This window comes from Podarcis muralis, chromosome 13, assembly GCF_964188315.1.
Source record: "Podarcis muralis chromosome 13, rPodMur119.hap1.1, whole genome shotgun sequence".
Taxonomy (NCBI): Eukaryota; Metazoa; Chordata; class Lepidosauria; order Squamata; family Lacertidae; genus Podarcis; species Podarcis muralis.
In genome coordinates this window covers 42407315-42427520 of record NC_135667.1, presented here as the reverse complement: position 1 = coordinate 42427520, position 20206 = coordinate 42407315, and the positions used below count along the sequence as shown (strand labels likewise).

Below are 20206 nucleotides of genomic sequence, written 5' to 3'. Positions count from 1 at the left end.
ATATCATCTTAACTTGGATTGCCACCTTTCTGATGCGCAGAGATTTCCATAACTTTAGCAGCTGCCCAACCAGCCAAAATGTAACAGGTGAACATTTTCCCCATGAGGAAATCTGCACCCATTGGATTTCTGCAGAACTTGCTGTTATAAAGGACGCAGAATCTCTTTCGTTCAGAAATATGGCAACCTCCCTCTTCTTAACATGCAAAAGCATACCTGAATCCATGTCCCGCTGGCAAATCACTGAGATGTTTGAAGGCAGTTTTCCTCTCATCAGTACTACTTAATGCCCCACCTGAGCCATACTTATATGCCAAGCATATAATGTTTATTGATCGGATGCGTAAATCCATGCTTGCGTTTGCTAACCAGCACATGCAGATGCATATATGTAGAGGCTATCCATGTCAGTTGGCAACAACAAGGGTGTTGAGCTGCATCATCAACACCTGGGCAGATGAGTTAGGACAACCTGATCTCAGCTGTGTCCACATAGGCTGTGGGTACACCGCCAAAATAGGCTTGCGATCAGGTGGTGGGGTGTCACAATGCCCAGCGAAAATCCCACCATCTTCCTTGCTAGAGACCTCCGGCCAAGGTGAATGTTGGATTTGACTGTTTGTACCTGGTTGTTGGGGATGAGGGTGGAGCTGTGGGTTAAACCTCAGAGCCTAGCACTTACTGATCAGAAGGTTGGTGGTTCTCATCCCCGCAATGGGGTGAGCTGCCGTTGCTCGGTCCCTGCTCCTGCCAACCTAGCAGTTCGAAAGCACGTCAAAGTGCAAGTAGATAAATAGGTACCGCTCTGGCGGGAAGGTAAACGGTGTTTCCGTGCACTGCTCTGGTTCACCAGAAGCGGTTTAGTCATGCTGGCCACATGACCCGGAAGCTGTACGCCGGCTCCCTCGGCCTATAGAGCGAGATGAGCGCCGCAACCCCAGAGTCAGTCACGACTGGACCTAATGGTCAGGGGTCCCTTTACCTTTTAGCTTTTTACCTGGTTGTTGACAATTGGAACTAGTTTCTGTTGTTGGCATACATGATTGTTGTACCAAATTTCTCTTGCTAGGTGGGGACTACAGCTAGGGCAGGGGCATCATCATCATCATCATTATTATTATTATTACCCCACCAATCTGACTGGGTTTCCCCAGCCACTCCGGGTGGCTCCCAACAGAATATTAAAAACATGATAGAACACCAATCCTTAAAAACATCCCTAAACAGGGCTGCCATCAGATGTCTTCTAAGATAGTTGTTTATTTCCGTGACATCTGAAGGGAGGGCGTTCCACAGGATGGGCACCACCACCAAGAAGGCCCTCTGCCTAGCTCCCTGCAACCTCACTTCTCGCAGGGAGGGAACCCCTAGAAGGCCCTCGGAGCTGGACCTCAGTGTCCGGGCTGAATGATGGGGGTGGAGACGCTCCAGGTGTACTGGGCCAAGGCCGTTTAGGGCTTTACAGGTCAGCACCAACACTTTGAATTGTGCTCGGAAATGTACTGGGAGCCAACGTAGGTCTTTCAGGACCGGTGTTACATGGTCTCGGTGGCCGCTCCCAGTCACTAGTCTAGCTGCCGCATTCTGGATTAATTGTAGTTTCCGGGTCACCCTCAAAGGTAGCCCCACATAAAGCGCATTGCAGTAGTCCAAGCGGGAGATAACTTGAGCATGTACCACTCTGGCAAGACGGTCTGCATGGAGACTTATAACATGGAGCTTCTTCTTAAACATGGAGGTCAGTTGTTGTTGTTGGCATCCATCTGTCTCAAGAAACAATGGAGTACCTCTCCGGTGATGAAGTCAGCTGTAATACTGTTCCTACCCAAATAGACTGCTGGGTCTCAGAGGTGACAGCTCCCAGGGGAACACATCTAGGAACTGGAAGGAATAGGACTGAAAGACGGAGATTGTTGATGCTCCTGTGGACACCAATGAGGTGAGTTCTTTTTTGCAGTGGTGTAGTGGTAAACTGGGACGTGGGTGGTGCTGTGGGTTAAACCACAGAGCCTAGGACTTGCCGATCAGAAGGTTGGCGGTTCGTATCCCCGCGATGGGGTGAGCTCCTGTTGTTTGGTCCCTGCTCCTGCCAACCTAGCAGTTCGAAAGCACGTCAAAGTGCAAGTAGATAAATAGGTACCGCTCCAGCGGGAAGGTAAACGGCGTTTCCGTGTGCTGCTCTGGTTTGCCAGAAGCGGCTTAGTCATGCTGGGCACATGACTCGGAAGCTGTACGCCAGCTCCCTCGGCCAATAAAGCGAGACGAGCGCCACAACCCCAGAGTCGGCCACGACTGGACCTAATGGTCAGGGGTCCCTTTACCCTTTTCGTGATAAACTGTGAAGTGCAGGAGCTCATGGCCATGCCTTTGAAGAGAAATTCAACATGTAGGCAGTTGTGTTGAATACACACACAAACACACAACATAGCATAACAGCCAATTCATTAGGAAAAGCCTGATTGCAATCCCGTGTGTAATTTCTCGGGATGTAAGGGGGCCATGATTTCAATCCTGTCCTGTATTCCTCTCTGTCAGCACTGTTTCCATTGTGCTACAGTTCGGCTTCTGCTAAAACCTAAATCATCATCACCATTATTAAAATTTGTATACTGCCCTTCATCTGAAGATCACAGGTTGGTTCACTACTAAAAATACAACACGATGAGAACACAAAATATATAATAAAACAAAAACAAAACAATGACACCTTCAATATGAACACAATTATGTAATCGTTAGTTACATAATTAATGTCAGTGCATTTCAATGGAAGGGAAACATCAGCAACAGTGCAGAAAATAACGCAGTTATGTGACGTTCTTGGACTTTAAAAAAAAAAGTGAATGCTGCTCATATTTCTGTTTGAGTAACTTCTGTTACTGATCTCAGGAAAATGCGTGAATTGTGACAAATCCACTCCACAAAGGGAAAGACTGTTTATGTACACTGCAACAGTTGGATGGATGTTGCTTGCCCAGAGATGGAAGAAAGATAATGTACCTACCAGAGTAGAATGACTAATAAAGATAATGGACTATGCTGAAATGGTGAAAATGACCAGGAAGATCAGAAACCAAGAAGATCATGAATTTAATAAAGAATGAGGGGAAATTATAAGTTACTTAAAAGAACACTGTAAACAATTAAAAATATTGTCAGGATTTTGAAAACACTTGCAATGTAACAAGAACTATGATAAGAATTGAGTTGAAAGGGAATATGGAGAACAGTATATGATGCAGTTGGAAAAGAATAACTATGGAAACCATGGAGGGGGTGGTGGAGGGAAGACAAGAGATTCAGAGAATCCTAGGTGTATATTATTATAATCTGTATCTGATTCTAATTGTTAAATGTAAATCTGAACAATATATATATATATTTTTTTTAATTTAAAAAAGCCATCATGATAAGTTACAGAAACACTATCGCTTTTGGAAACAAAACAAACCATTCCCAGCCCTGCTCAACTCCCTAGAACATTTAGAACATCAAAATTCCAGGGATTTTGAACCAATATTTTACTCTCTGTGTTGTGATGTGACAATGTTCACCCCAGGCGTGTGGTCTACAATCTCATCCGTTGCTGACATCTCAGTAGCACACCCACGGGGGCTTATGCAATCCTGGGCAGGGATCTTCTAGTTCATGACATTTCGAGGAAAGTCACCCCCGTTAATAAACATGGATTTTGCAAGGTGAGTTGTGGGCCTTTTCTCAGAAGCCCCTCTGAGCTTTGCCTCATTTGAGCATCATGCAAAGGTCATCTCCTAGGAAAGCCATTGGGGAGGGGGCGGGAGAGAAAAATCACCCCCCTGCCAAGGACAGGTGTCCAGTAACCGTAGAGGCAGCAACATCTGGGTGTGTTTTTCCCCACTTTCGATGCTGGCTTGCTTTCAGGTTCATCCGTGTTTGCTGGATAACGCCCACGTTCAGCCTACCTTGTGAAATTCTGATCACTTACACCTCAAGAAGGCGCATCAGAGCTGGAGGGAAGCACCGCACGAGGAAGTCAATGCAGCCGGTGATGGGTGTCAGAGCACATTTCCTCCCAAGAAGTTGGGTGTGTGTGCTATAAATAGGTTTGTAAAATTATTGGTGGTCTGAAGAGAGTAGGCACAGAAATACGAGCTTCTCAAAATACTAGGAAACAGTTGTTGTAAACCGCCGGGATATATTTTTAATGATACAGTGGTATGTAAGTATTCTTATAAATAAAATCCGACCATTGGTCACGTTGACTTGGGCTGACAGAAGCTGGAGTCCAGCAAGCCACAGGTTTGCCATCCCGCTGGTACAAACGACAACAAAACAGCAACAACAGCCAAACACACCAGTATCAAAATCTGGACAGTCATCTGATAATATATTTCCTCAAAGGGCAGCCAGCTCTAGAGCCTGCAAAGGAATTGGGAATTTCCTTCTTTCTGTCTTGTTTTTGTTTTGTTTTTGTCATACCCAAGTACAGTATTTATTTTGTAAAATGAACGATGCTGGGCTTGGAACAGGGTCCTCGAAGCTGCCATTTTTATTGTGGAAACATTGCAATCACGGGAGTGTGAGGTATGCTGGGTGGCGTGACTTAAGCACTGAGGGAAAGATGCTGAGCTCACATCCAAAGATGGTCTCCCTTTTTATGCCAGTACCATATTTTTCGCTCTATAAGACGCACTTTTCTCCTCCTAAAAAGTAAGGGGAAATGTGTGTGCGTCTTATGGAGCGAATGCAGGCTGCGCAGCTATCCCAGAAGCCAGAAGAGCAAGAGGGATCGGTGCACAGAGATCCCTCTTGCTCTTCTGGCTTCGCCACGCAAAGCCTCTGGAGCACAGCGGGAGCGCTCCTCCCTCTTCGCTCAAGAGGCTTTGTGTTGCTTTCTTGTTTCTTGTTTCCCTCCTCTAAAAACTAGGCGTGTCTTATGGTCTGGTGCATCTTATAGAGTGAGAAATACGGTACCTGACAAAGACCTCTAACAGGCACATGCTCAGAGAAATGCAGTTGTGTTTGAGGGTGTTTTTGTGTAGACTTTTACATGCTGCCCGGATCCTTTTCACGGAAGGGCTGGGTATAAATCTGTAAATAAAATAACTGAGCCCAGAGACTGAAAACTGGTTCGCCAGAGCTTGATTCTCATGGTGAGCCCTGCCTCCAGTTTCAGCTCTCCATCTCTTGCTGGAGAGCCCCCTGTCAGCAGATATAACCCCACAATCCTTAGCTGACCCCTTGACCACTGTGGGTTGTGTTGGGGGGGGCCTCTGATCTTTGCTGCCCTCATCACCTTGCAGGGGACATCCATCTGTTTATCGAAACACGGCCCTTGCCTTTGTATCTTATTACATGCAAGAGGGGGAGGAGAGGGTGGGTGGGATTTAATTTCCAGGGAGCAGGTAATGACCGGGCACATAAATATTAAGAAAACAGTTACGTTGGCTGGAATTAAAATGCAAACGTGCAGAATTTTCACTCCCTCCCTAGAACCAACAAACCAGACCGAAAGGAGGGAAAATATCTGTGTGGAGGAGGGAAATGGATGGAAGGCATGACAAGGGCTGAAACAGGAGAAGTTCTGGGTCTGTTTTTCTGACAGGGTTTCTGCTTCTTTGCTGTTTTCCATTTTGAATTAATACACTTTTTCACTGAAGGGCTAAGAAATCGCCACCCATTGAAAGGAACGTGCAGTCAAGGTCATAGCTGTCAAGCGTCCCTTATTTGGCGGGACAGTCCCTTATCCCAGTGCCATGTCCTTCTGCTGTCCTTTATTGATGATGTCCCTTAAATAAGCTACTGAAGGTAATGGGGCCCTTTCTATGTCCAGCTGTGCTTTGTCAACAGCAAATTGTTGCTGTTTTTTTGTGTTGAATATATGCTATATGGTAATTTATGGACCTAATAGGTATCTAAAGCCATTTGCATGCAACAAAATATGTATTTTATTAAAGTAATTGTTGATCCCTTTTTTTGGCTGCTGATCCCTTATTTTTGAGGCTGCTGGTCCCTTATTTTCAAATCTGTAAGTTGACAGCTATGGTCAAGGTCCTTGGAGTCAGTACAACCTCAGAGACCAACGAGGGTCTCAAAGCTAAGATGGCGATGGAGGGGTGAGGCATGGCGGGCAGAACTGAAACTTGCTTGTGTAAAGTCCCCTTTCCATTGCCTTGCCCGAATGAACGTGTGACATTTCTGCCTCCCACCCCACCCCCGCCTCAGATACCCATTTCCCCACTGCAGATGGGGGAGTTATTTAGTCACGCAAGATGACAGGAAAGAAAGAGATCTGCTTCGGTGAACCACGCGAAAACAAGAGGAAACACTGTGAAGCACCGCCAACTCCTAGCAAAAGATCATCAGGGGCTTTGGTACCGTTCAAGTGTGTTCTCTCCAGGGTGTTGTATAATTATAAATTGCCACTGTTTCCTTCTGGCTTGGGCCTCCTCTGCTTTGAACATCAGCATGTGTACCCTTCGACATCCCACTGATCAAAATTGCAATGCTCTTTTTTGTTTTGGTCCTGAGCCCTTGTGGGAGCCAGTTGATCCGTGCGAGAGCGCAAGACTGAAAAAACAAGTGTCTTTTGGTCTGGCACTCTGGCGCGAGCCAGTTGATTTGTGGCAGAGAGCGAGACCAAAAAACGAGGTGTCTTTCAGTCTGACGGTCTGGTGTGAGCCGGCTGTCTCTGGACCAAAAAAGGGACCGAAAAACAGGACATTCCAGGATCCAGTCAGAAGCTGTTGATTCAGCCTAATAAAAAATAAAAATAATAAATTTTATTTATACCCCGTCCTCCCCAGCCAGAGCCAGGCTCAGGGTGGCTAACACCAATAAAATTACAGTAAAAACATAATATGCAAAAAAAAAAAAAAAAAAAAAAAAAAAAACCCACCCCAATTTAAAATATAGGTTAAAATGCAGTTTAAAATGCAGCCTCATTTTAAAAGTAGCCCATAGATCAAAACCATAAGGTGGGGGGACGGGGACACAAGGGTCAGACTGAGTCCAAACCAAAGGCCAGGCAGAACAGCTTTGTCTTGCAGGCCCTGCGGAAAGATGTCAAGTCCCGCAGGGCCCTGGTCTCTTGAGACAGAGCGTTTCTCCAAGTCGGGGCCAGTACTGAAAAGGCCCTGGCCCTAGTTGAGACCAGTCTAACCACCTTGCGACTTGGGACCTCCAAAATGTTGTCATTTGTGGACCTCCCCGGGGCATACCAGGAGAACAGCATTAGCTTCTTTCACTGCTACATCACACTGTTGACTCATGTTAAGCTTGTGGTCCAGGCAGGCTGCAGCTATTCTCTCCAGTTAATCCACTCAGAAGCAAGTACCCCACACTTCTGAGTCATCAGAGAGTGGGCTAGGATCTTCATCCACAGTAACACTTCTGCTGCTCTTTGGGGCTGTGGCCATAAGCTCTCGAAGAGACATCCCAGGTGGCCAAACAAGATTCCACCTAACAAGCTAGCAATACGTCCCAGACTCCATGTGTTCCTCTCTCCACTGCTATACTTCTCTCATGTGAGCCTCAAGACACAGTTTCCGACAATGGTGCCAACTTCCACACAGTTTTCTCATGCCCCCCCCCTCCTTTTCTGGATCAATAAAATCCACTCCAGAGCTGAAAGAAACACAGTCTCCCCCATTTCTGGCTTTCAGGCCGTGAGTGGTTATTGCAGAGCCAAAATGGTACCAGCTGTGCACAATGGGGTATAAAAACTTTCAGAAAGAATCCTAAGATTGGGAACTCAAAAAGAACCAAGTGTGGACTGAGCATGCTCAGTGGGTGTGGAATGCATGACAAGTGTGGGCGGAGGGAGAACTGGAAAATCAGCAAAACTCTAGATGGAAACTTTTGCTTACAGGTCCCACCGGCACACATATTCAAAAATTAAATAATAGAATAAATCAGCTTTAGAACTCTTTTTATAATTTTGAAAAGCTTAAAGATCACTTTTGAAAATTTTATTGGATAGCAACTTTTGAAAAATAAAGGCACAAGGGAAGTTCTCTTGCACAAGCATTGCTGAGATTCGTCTGAGCTGTGAAACTGAAGCTTTGGTGACAGGACTCCTCAATTTAATTGAATTCAGTCTCCTTTATTGGCATTGAAAGAGTGTGTCGTATACATGGATCAAAACACAACACTGGCAGTGAGTCGTAATAGGAGATACTTTAGGATAAAGCTGTCCAGACTTCGTGAGATACAATGGTGGCTCTTGGGACCTAGGGTGATGTAGTTTCATGGCGTCACGAAAAATCTTACCACATTCTCCACAAGGTCATTCCTACAGTTATTCAGCAGAAAGGACACCCTGGAAGAGTCGGTGAAATAGATCCCCTACACACACACACACACACACACACACAAAATGGACAATAAAATAAAACATGTGTGATAGATTCAACCTGTTTTGTGCCACAAAGGCAGTGCCTTTCAGAATATGGGATTTTCGAAAATCTACCTTGCAGAACTGCAAATGGCAATACATTAAATCTTTTGAGGGGGTCATAAAGGTGATATAAATTTGGAGTGTCCTGGCCAGATGACAGGACATTTCAATAGATTGTGTGCTATGCCTTAATGACTTCTTGGTTAGTTTTAAAGTACTAATGTTTGGTTCGAGATCGGTGAACCTATCAATTTCAGCTTCTAATTTTTCCAAACTTATATTTGGGACTCCACATTTTCACACGTCAGCAATTCATGAAAATTCATTCACATTTTAGATTTGATTTAATATTCATTATCTCTATTCCGCTTTTCCATTATTCCATTATTAAATTAGGAAAATTGCTCCCAGTATACATGTTTATTTGAAATTTAGACTATTATGCACATTTTGACAAAGCAGTTCCCCTTAATACAATGCATTGTGGTATATCATTTTCACCAATATGTGCATTTTTTCTGCACGCTATGCTTTAGCATATGCATCTTTCTGCATATCACTTGGCTGAAGAACTGCACTGCAAAATTCAGAGCGGCCTGCCTTTCGAGGGATGGCTGTGTTTCAGTTTGCATATTGTTTCAAAACATGAAGATTACATTAAAAAGGTAAAGGGACCCCTGACCATTAGGACCAGTCGTGGCTGACTCTGGGGTTGTGGCGCTCATCTCGCTTTATTGGCCGAGGGAGCAGACGTACAGCTTCCGGGTCATGTGGCCAGCATGACTAAGCCGCTTCTGGTCAACCAGAGCAGTGCACGGAAACGCCGTTTACCTTCCCACCAGAGCGGTACCTATTTATCTACTTGCACTTTGACGTGCTTTCGAACTGCTAGGTTGGCAGGAGCAGGGACCGAACAACGGAAGCTCACCCCATCACGGGGATTCGAACCACCGACCTTCTGATTGGCAAGTCCTAGGCTCTGTGGTTTAACCCACAGCGCCACCCGTGTCCCTTGCAGATTACATTGGTTCACCTTTAAATGAGAACTGAACTGAATGGCTCCCCCATCCCTGCGTTTGGCATTGGCTTACCGAATTTGACACTTCTAATATCCGGCTTTCCTTTAAAAACCACCCTAAATCTAGCAGCTTCAAGAATTCAGGGTGTGTGCATGTGTGGGAGGAAACCCATTCAAATTAGAAGGCACATTTATGGCAAGCAAACTGATGTTAGGGGGAAAAAACATATGTGAGAATCAAACCCATGCTCAGATTTTATTATTGACAATTGTGTGTTTTCCTCTTGTATGGGGAAGGTAGGAGGGGAGCTTCCCTAAGTAGGGTCTGCCACTACCCCAGCTTTGGGTGCCTCTTAACAACAAACCCAACGCCCAAGGAATCTGGAGCGAAGGAGTAGCACATTTGATCTAGCAGTTCGGCTGATGATAGCTAAGCAAGCAAGCGAGAGCTGCATCGAGAGCACTGTAGCCAAGCAAAACTTGTTCCCGAGTCAGGTGTGGCACACCTTGCCAAAAATGCTGCAAAACGTTTCACTCCTCGCCTGGACTCTCTCCCAGATTCCACTTGTCTGTTACTCTGTCCTGGTAAGTACAAATGTCTTCATATGTATCAGCTAGTTCAACCGCCAACCCCTGTGAAGAAGCAAAAGGGAAAAAGTTTGTATACAAAGGCAGGGATCCACTCTTGCCCTAGACAAATACATATTCATCAATCACTGTCTTTTAAATCACCAGCAATGGCTTGCACACCTGAAAACAGTTCAGCTTGGCCAAAATGCACCCAGGTGGCAACATAGCTGTCAACTTTTCCCTTCTCTTGCGAGGAATCTTATTCGGAATAAGGGAATTTCCCTTAAAAAAAGGGAAACATTGACAGCTATGGGTGGCAACCATCAACGGGAAGCAGCAGGTAGAAGGGGCAAAAACCAGCGTTCTATCTTCCCACCCCACAATCACAGAAATGTATGATTTGTAATAACTATGAACCAAATGTGACTTTCACATTTGTGACAATATTTTTGTGTTGGTTTGCTGTAATTGCTTTGGTTTGGGTCGCCCCACCCCACCCCCCAATTCCTCAAACGTACCAATGAAAAGGCTGGATCCAAATGACATTACAGAACCACACAAATTTACAGGTACGGCTTTGGATTGCAATATATTTCCCTATGTCCATTCTCTGTGAACTTTTTCTCTCTCTCGCCGGACAACAGGCACACAATTGTTTTAAAGCACTGAGCAGTCACCTGAACACAGATCATGCCATATTCAAACACCATTGTCTTCCCCTATTCACTTAGGCCTCCTCCTTTTTCTCTTTCACTTGTGTGAAGATGCTGACACAAATATACTGTCTGTCCCCACCCCCAAAGCACCAGTAAGTGATCACTTCTGCAAGATAAACACTTCTCCGAACCCAGTGCTCCACTAACAGCTTCTAGCCAGGCTCTGTTTGCCCCTACCTTGGCTGATGTCTGAATGAATTCCTGTACTTTCTCTTCTCTCTCCTGCCCAAGATGGACTACCCCACTTTCCAGCTTTACCATTTTGAAAATACCTCACTCTGTTGCTCACCTCGTAAGTGTGGTCCTCAGCCGATGCATCCTTGCCATCACCCTGAAGGAGAAACAGTGTCACATTATTCCAAGCTGTTGAGTCTCTGTTTGAAAAGGAATTGTTCTGGGCACCACAGTTCAAGAAGGACACTGACAAACTGGAATGTGTCCAGAGGAGGGCAACCAAAAAGGTCAAAGGCCTGGAAACGATGCCTTATGAGGAACGGCTAAGGGAGCTGGGCATGTTTAGCCTGGAGAAGAGGAGGTTAAGGGGTGATATGATAGCCATGTTCAAATATATAAAAGGATGTCATATAGAGGAGGGAGAAAGGTTGTTTTCGCTGCTCCAGAGAAGCGGACACGGAGCAATGGATCCAAACTACAAGAAAGAAGATTCCACCTAAACATTAGGAAGAACTTCCTGACAGTAAGAGCTGTTCGACAGTGGAATTTGCTGCCAAGGAGTGTGGTGGAGTCTCCTTCTTTGGAGGTCTTTAAGCAGAGGCTTGACAACCATATGTCAGGAGTGCTCTGATGGTGTTTCCTGCTTGGCAGGGGGTTGGACTCGATGGCCCTTGTGGTCTATTCCAACTCTATGATTCTGTGATTCTATGCTAGTGAAGCGTCCCTCACCTTGGCAAATGTTGGGTGGGAATCAGCAGAATAACTGAGCAGGATTGTCTGAAACAAGGGCTTTGGGGAAATTGCCAGAGATGATGCTGAAGGGGCAGTGCCAGGGCTGGCGGGCAGCGAGATGGTGTTGCCTAAAGGCCTACAAAAACATGGAGCCAGACTTGCACTTGTTCAGCTAAAGATGGCCTAAAAATACCTATGCACACTACCAAGCAACACAGTTTCATGGGACTTCATGGGTGATTCAGATTAATCCGTACATCTTGAGAAGGCCCCAAACCCATTGCGAAGGAGTCCTTGGTGAGCACAATCAGACTCTATAAGGGCAGTGGCAACTAAAAATGATCTAAACTCTATGTACACATCTACATGCGCCCCATTATATCTTAAACTTAGAGAGGCCTATGAACATACATCTTATTTTAACGAATTGACTTTTGTGCAACGTCGGAAAGCTTTTACAGAGTTACAATTAAATACAATAAACTCTGCTTATAGAGATGGGAGACACAGAGGCATACCAACAAACGAACGTGTTTGCATTAGGGGATGTCATGAAGTAGAGGACCTTATGCATCATATCTTGCGCTGCCCCTTATATAATGAAGCAAGAGAAATATTTTTAGCACCTATAATGACAAGGTCCCCTGGCCAGAACCCCTCTGACATGATTTTATATCTCCTCACAGACACAGATAAGTATGTGACCTGACATCTAGCACTCTTTGCAACTGCCGCTAGGAAAATTAGAGCAAATTATATAGCCAAGGTAGCCACCAACTGTAAAGGAGATGAATTTATTTGACCCTATCTACATCAAGCTGTATTCTATCTTTATCACCAAACTCTGAATATAATTGCACATTGTATTAATTAACATTATTTTTTAACATATTAGTGGCCATGTGATAACTTTAGCTTATAAATTTTATTGTTTAATGTCTTAACTTGTATATTAAGGTACTTTTATAGCTCTGTTTAGAGTAGGTAATGTCCTGATAATATAAATTGTTTAAGTTTTTTGTATCAATCCAGTATATTTCCTTTTAATTGTTGAATGATTCTGTGTACATTGCGGCAGCCTTTGGCTATGTGCAATAAAACTGACTGACTGACTGACTGACTGACTGACTGACTCACTCACTCACTCACTCACTCACTCCAAGAGGCTCCTTGGCTAGTCCAGCAAAACCTGGAGGCATCAGGACCAGAAGAAGAAGAAGAAGAAGAAGAAGAAGAAGAAGAAGAAGAAGAAGAAGAAGAAGAAGAGGAGGAGGAGGAGGAGGAAGAGGAGGAGGAGGAGGAGGAGTTTGGATTTGATATCCCGCTTTATCACCACCCAAAAGAGTCTCAAAGCGGCTAACATTCTCCTTTCCCTTCCTCCCCCACAACAAACACTCTGTGAGGTGAGTGAGGCTGAGAGACTTCAGAGAAGTGTGACTAGCCCAAGGTCACCCAGCAGCTGCATGTGGAGGAGCGGGGAAGCGAACCCAGTTCACCAGATTACGAGTCTATCGCTCTTAACCACTACACCACACTGGCTTTCAAGAGAAGTGGAGCTGTGCAGAGATGGATGCAGAGAACAGCTCTTTAAAAGTTGGTGTGTTGCTGAGTGCCTGCTGCCAGTCCCAACATGAAGGAGAAGGAGGACAAGAAACATAGAAGAGAAGTACAGAGGAAGCCAGGAGGGCGAGGAGGAGAGAAACACAAAGGGAGAAGACAGAGGAAGTGTAGGGGGAAAGGGATGAATGGCAGAGGAAATGGCTTGGCCCCAGCGAGGACAAAGTGTAGGGTAAAGGAAAGAGGAATAAGAAAAAGGGGGCTTGGGCTTTTAAGCTGACATGGCGAGCTACTAAGAGGAAAAGAAGGAGAGGAAAGATTGACAGAAGGAAGGACTGCGTACATAACAGAATAGACCAGGGTCCTATGATGAAACTGAGCAACTAAATTCTTTGAATAAGGAACCCACCAGAGGGGTCACTGTGGGTGAGAGACCCCCTGGGGTTCTGAGAACTCATGGAACCTGACACCCATTCAAGCTCTCTCTTAAATATCTGTCCCAGCATCTGATCTCTTGTCTATTACATTTCTGCAATGCCATGCTAGAAACAAGAAGTGGCTACCCAGTAGGGTCAGTCATGAAGGTTCTGTGCAAAGCCCAGTCTCTCTACATGGGAGGTGAGACTTGGGAAAGTACAGTGGTGCCTCGCAAGACAAATGCCTCGCTAGAAGAAAGGGTTTTCCGTTTTTTGAGTCGTTCCACAAGACGAATTTCCCTATGGGCTTGCTTCGCAAGATGAAACATCTTGCGAGTTCTTGCGAGTTTGTTTCCTTTTTCTTAAAGCCGCTAAGCCGTTAATAGCCGCTAAGCCGCTAAGCCGTTAATAGCCGTTAATAGCCGCAAATAGCCGCTAAGCCACTAATAGCCGTGCTTCGCAAGACGAAAAAACCGCAAGACGAAGAGACTCGCGGAACGGACTAATTTCGTCTTGCGAGGCACCACTGTACAGAACAGGTCCTCTTTCACAGTAGCTCTGATTTTGTGGAACCAGCTCCCCAGTGGCTGTGGTCTGTTGGCTCTGCTTTGCATGCAGTCAGGAAACAGCGCTATAATATAATAATAATTTATTGTTTATACCCTGCCCATCTGGCTGGGTTTCCCCAGCCACTCTGGGCGGCTTCCAACCGAATATTAAAAACACAATATGCTGCGATTTCCCAGTTTGATCAAGCTGATGCTACTTGCAGGCTGAACCTTAAAAGACTTGCCACATGTCGGTTTTTATGGCCTTGTTGCAAATGGGTTGTTTGTATTTAGTACTGTATACGCACAATGTCTCAAAAATACACAAAAAACCAGGCTATTAAAATGAATGAAATAATGTTAGGACTACATCATTGCGTTGTAGCAGCGCTTGAGCACCAGCGATGTCAGAATTTGGCATTTCCACAGGAGGGCCCAATTCACTTACCTTCCCCATAGTTAGAAACACAGGCACACTCACAAACAGGACAATAAGAAGGGTCTGGATCACGATGATGGCATCTTTCAGGGTGTTTCGATTCTGCACTTGCTGAAATGTGCTGATACCTTAGAACAAAGACAAGATAAGCTCATTACTTAGTTCAGTCTGTCATCTTTGGCTGCAATGTCACTATGGTTTCCTTTCCATCTTTGAACGGGAACAGCTCCCTGCTATAATATACAACAGACTGCAAAGCCCACAATGCAGTGCGACTGTGGGCGTGGTTTGTATTTGCATAAGCATCCAGGGCTCTGGTGGAATCCAGTGTTGTGCTACAGTGATGGTTATATCAGTGTAAGCATTGTGGCTTGCTGGATGGAACTGTTAGAATTCCTGCTCCATGATTGCAGTCATGGGATTGTTGTCTATCACATGATGGTGTATGTTTTGAATCAGAGTGGGAAGCGATGGAGACAGGATGTTTGTGTTCCTGTGTTCCGTGAAGTAGGACTATTGTCCTTTGTTCTTTTTCTCTTTGCAGTCTGATGCTAGAGAGAGAGGGAGCCATGTTGCAGTGCTCCGTGTGTGTTTATATGTAAATAAAGTAGATTAGCCAAAATGCTGAATTGCTGAGGTCTGTTATGCAAGCTGCGAAAACTCTGCAGATCCCTAAGTGTGCTGGTGTCTGTTGGCATCAGTCGCTGTGATGTTCAGGCAGAAGAAAGCTTTCGAAGCTCCCGAATGAACAACCAGGAGGGAGGGAACATGCCAGTTGGGCATGTGTCTCTGCCAGGGTCCTATTTGAGAGTAGGACAAGCTCCTGACAGGAACAACCCCACCCATCTCCTCCATTTTGGCGGGGGGTGTCTCACCCAGAGCCAATTTCTCTCCCAGACACACCCCCATAGCTGTCAACTTTTTCATTTTTTTAAGGGAAATTCCCTTATTCTGAATAGGATTCCTCGCAAGAAAAGGGTAAAGTTGACAGCTATGCCCTCCACTTTTCCAGAGCCAATTCTGGAGGGTGAAGCAAGATGAGGGAAGAAAGCTCCATTGCACAAATGGACATCCTTGTTCTGGGCTTCCACTAACAAGACTCATTAACTGAATCCTGCCCTTTGAATGAACAGAGCAAGGATGGGCCTCTAAATGGGATCAAAAACAATCCAAAATGCTAGGTAATACCTTTTTCCTGTGAATATGTGGCTGTTCCCGACATGTGCCTGATGAAAAGAGGGACACCCCGTTCCATAATGATAATTTTACCATTTATACCCAACACATCTTACTGGGTTGCCCCAGCCACTCTGGACAGCTTCCAACATATAAAAAATAATAATAAAACATTCAACTTTTTTTTAAAAAAACTTCCCTATACAGAACTGCCTTCAGATGGCTCAGGGGTCAGATAACTCCATACCCTCCAACATTTCTCCAAGGAAAATAGGAGCGTCCTAAGGAAAAGTGGGACATTCTGGGATCAAATCAGAAACCAGGACGGCTTCTGTAAATCAGCGGTGTCCCTGGAAAATAGGGACACTTGCAGGGTCTGTGCCCAGGAAAGGCAGACTTTAAGGCAGAGCCTTGCTTCATGGTTGCTCACAGCCACAAATTACAGGACCTTGGAAGCAGGAAAAAGGAATATTGAAGCAAATTAAAGCTATTCACCCATGACTCTCAGTTCAGTGCCGCAGCACTGCTGCCGACTAATTCGCGTCTTGTTGTTCTCACAGAAGTAGATGCCGTTGTCGGTGTGCTGGATTTTGCTGATGTGCATCAGGACCAGTGATTCGTTCCTCAACACCTGGACTCTGGAAGTGTTCACCATCTCCTGATGCTTGCCCTTCTCCGTCTCTTTGTACCAATTTGCCGGAGAGCTGGAAACGCACCTGAAGGACACTTGGCTGCCCCAGCGGGCAGCGATGAAGCGTATCCGCGTCGCCTTCTCCGAAACTACAGCATGTGCAGAAAAGGTGAGAAACCACAAAATGGCGGCGAAAGGGAGGGCAGAGGTGAAGAGATCTCTCTCTTCTTAACAAAACAAGACATAGCAAAGCTCTCCGGTGATTTAACGTCTAACTGGAACCACATTTTACACAGGTTTCAAATGTGAGCACAACTTTGAAATTTGAGTCCTTAATTAAACCCCGCTCCACCATCCAGCCCTAGGAGGAAGACTATGATTATATCACTTTGAGAACAGCAAAAGCAGATGGGAGGAGGGAAGAGTTCAGGGATATTTATAAAAAATCAGTTTTGTAAGTTTTGTGCCCTTGTTTCTCAATTTGATCCTTGTTTTGCATGTTGTGTGGTATTTTATGCAGTGTGACTTGCTGATATTTGATTGATTATAGTTTAGTAATCCTTTATTTTAACTGGGAAAAGTTACCGAATTTCAGCAGGAACTTATGGGGCATGCCCCGATTGTAAATGAAGCAGTACAGTTTTGGAAGCATAAATTCCAGGAGAAGGTGTGTCTGGGCAATTTATTTATCTTCTTGGTAACTTGGTAATACAGTGGTACCTCGGGTTAAGTACTTAATTCGTTCTGGAGGTCCGTACTTAACCTGAAACTGTTCTTAACCTGAAGCACCATTTTAGCTAATGGGGCCTCCCGCTGCTGCGCCACCGGCGGAGCATGATTTCTGTTCTCATCCTGAAGCAAAGTTCTTAACCTGAAGCACTATTTCTGGGTTAGCGGAGTCTGTAACCTGAAGTGTATGTAACCCGAGGTACTACTGTAATCATATCATGTATTTATGAGTTGTTTAAAATTAAATGAATTAATTCATCTATCTATCTATCTATCTATCTATCTATCTATCTATCTATCTATCATCTATCATCTACCTATCTATCTCTCTATCTATTTATCTAACCAGGCACTGGTTTATTTTAGGTTTGTCCGCAAATTCAAAACAGGTGGGCAGGAAGTACTGCACTCTTTGTTGACAGAGCTCACTGCACACCCAGCCACTCCTCCTGGTCTTTCTTCTGTGAAAGTCTATCCCCAGTTAGCACAACTGTGTCAGGTGATCGGGGACTGAGGGGGTGTTTTGGGAGCCCCGCCCAGAAGCAAAATGCAGAAGGTCCCACCTTGGTCCCAGACCTGTCTGGTCCAAACAGGAACGGACTGGGGAGGTGAAGGAACCACCCAGGACCCCAAAGAACCTCCCCACCAGCTGAAGGAGCCAACAGTGCATCAGATGACAGTTTCTTAAACTTGGTCCCAGTTTTCTAGGGCTAAATCTCCAAACTGAAAAGTGCCCAGAGGGCTCAAAACAACTGGAAGAGTTCACCACTCTCTAGCCTAGCATCTCTCCCCTTTCAGTTCCTACACTTCTGCACACGTCCTGTAACCTGGTTGGATTTCCTTGTTTTGCTCCTCCATTTACACTGTGAGGCTTCCAACGTGCACAGACCTTGGCTGGATCTAGACCATGGGTATGCAAACTAAGGCCCGGGGGGCCAGATGCAGCCCAATCACCTTCTCAAACCGGCCCACGGACGGTCCAGGAATCAGCGTGTTTTTACATGAGTAGAATGTGTCCTTAAAATGCATCTCTTGGTTATTTTGGGGGCCTGCCTGGTGTTTTTACATGAGTAGAATGTGTCCTTTTATTTAAAATGCATCTCTGGGTTATTTGTGGGGCGTAGGAAGTATCCATTATTTTTTTCAAAATATAGTCTGGCCCCCCACAAGGTCTGAGGGACAGTGGAGCAGCCCCCTTCTGAAAAAGTTTGCTGCCCCCTGATCTAGACACATCAAAGAAGTGTTTCAGTTAAACGTGTTGTAAATTTAAACAGGGAAAACAGGTAGAGAAAAACGAGACCCCACAGTGCCATCTGGTGGCACAATGTTATTTCGCATATAGGTAAAAGGTAAAAGTAAAGGACCCCTGCAACAGCAGTACCTATTTATCTACTTGCACTGGCGTGCTTTTGAACTGCTAGGTTGGCAGAAGCTGGGACAGAGCAACAGGAGCTCCCTGTCCACAGCAGTCTTTCCAAACCTAGAACCTCTGAATGTGGTGAGGGATGATAGCAGTTGTAGTCCAGTTTACTGCGGGGGGCAGGAACCATCCAATACCCCAAAGGGCCTCCCCACCAGCCGATTTACAGTGAGAGAACTTCAGTTTTTAGGCAGGTCTGAGGCCCAGTGTCTCTCTCTTTTTAGAAATTATCCAGGGAGGGGAAACCTGTAATCCTCCAGATGTTGCTAGGCTGTAACTCTGCTTCTTCCAGAGGTGCCAGCTTCTCCGGACGTTAGAGGGGTCTTGATGCGGTGTTCTGACATTGGGCATGGGGCTCTCTGAATATTGAGGGGGCCCATGGACTATGCAGAATTAGATAAACTAACAGGAAGGATTTGAAACCGACGGGACCAGAGATTCACGGGAGACTGGAGTAAATTAACGGACTATTTGAAAAGTATTTGTGAAGAACAGGGTTGCAAGAAGTTTTGTGAGGAGTATTACTGGAAGTATTGCAAAATTGGAGAAGGGGAAGGATGATTTGTTAAGAGATGTAAAGGCAATATAAAGTTAAGAAATGCATAGGAAGTGGTTAAAACGGGGGATGATCAGAGGTGCTGATGGAAGTCTAAAAAGATTGTATAAGTGATAAGTTTTGTAGTACATTTTATAATTTATATGTTAAAATCAATAAAAATTTAAATTAAAAAAAAAGAATATTGAGGGGGCCCAGCACCATAAAAAAAGATAGGGGCCCCCAAAGTGTCTCACCCCAAGGAGTCAATGTCCTTGCCTTCATCCCTGACCATTGGCTATGTTGACTGAGAGCTGGAGTCCAGCAACATCTGGCTTGAGACAGGCCCGCTGTCACCTCAACTTGCCGTCGTGCTTTGAATAAACCGACAGGCCCATTTCACTGAAGGGAACAGAAGACGAGAGAGAAGCAGCCATACCTGTGACCACAAAGCAGGTTCCCAACATCACCCAGAACACTCCGCAGACCCGGAGGAAATAAGGAGCCATTGCCAGTTGAAGATGCCAACTCGAGCCCAGCTGCAGACCTGGCAAAAACACGACCAGCTCTCAGTTCTGCCTTTGAAAAACTGAAAGTGCCGAGGCCTCTCCCTTGCCGATTTTCTGTTTCCTGCCCGTGTAAATGCAGCTGCGATGGAGGCAGACCCTTTGGGCAGGGCGCACTCTGTCATGTGACCAGGGGCTGCCACGGGTGGCCAGTTTGACTGACAGGACTGCCATGGAGAAGCGGCCATTGGTAGGTTAAGCATATAGCTGGGACAGAGACCTTTCCCCAGGCTGGCATACTACTGCACCTGTGGCAGACGCATTTACACAGAAGTGTAGTGGTATTTAAGAGTGTTAGACAAGGTTGGCAAAACTGACATACAAGCTAGGGGACAAGGATAACTGTGACTTTAAAGATGAATGGGAACCCTTTACAAAGTATTTGAAAATGCAACAAAGCGAGCTGGACTCCTTGGCTGGCTTTGAATAAACACTCACAAACTTTTTTTTGATAATAATCAGCTAAATAGTTTGAGGATCTATACAACTGTGTAACATGCAGAAAACAGCATTTTTAGACAAATCAAAGACTGGAACTGAGGGAAGTCGGGGGGTGGGGGGTGGGCTTTGTGGGGGGAAATAAGGGTGATATGTTTCTGGAT

General features: G+C 45.3%; 1 protein-coding gene across 1 annotated transcript; it reads right to left on the bottom strand.

Moving 5' to 3' along the window:
- Window positions 1-9638: 9638 nt before the first annotated feature.
- LOC114582473 (B-cell antigen receptor complex-associated protein beta chain) lies at window positions 9639-19677 on the bottom strand. Its single transcript, XM_028703535.2, has 5 exons — window positions 19478-19677; window positions 16219-16503; window positions 14557-14675; window positions 10971-11012; window positions 9639-10028 (listed from the first exon to the last, which is right to left on the bottom strand). The coding sequence occupies exons 1-5, from the start codon at window positions 19545-19547 to the stop codon at window positions 9927-9929; spliced, it is 618 nt and encodes a 205-aa protein (XP_028559368.1). The 5' UTR covers window positions 19548-19677; the 3' UTR covers window positions 9639-9926.
- Window positions 19678-20206: the final 529 nt, after the last annotated feature.

What these genes read in the sequence shown, in the direction of transcription:
- LOC114582473 (XM_028703535.2), bottom strand. Translation starts at nt 19,547, where the DNA reads ATGGCTCCTTATTTCCTCCGGGTCTGCGGAGTGTTCTGGGTGATGTTG. An exon ending in TGTTTCTAACTATGGGGAAG is followed by an intron (nt 11,013 to 14,556) that starts GTAAGTGAATTG and finishes TTTCTCCTTCAG; the next exon opens with GGTGATGGCAAGGATGCATC. An exon ending in CTGAGGACCACACTTACGAG is followed by an intron (nt 10,029 to 10,970) that starts GTGAGCAACAGA and finishes GCTTCTTCACAG; the next exon opens with GGGTTGGCGGTTGAACTAGC.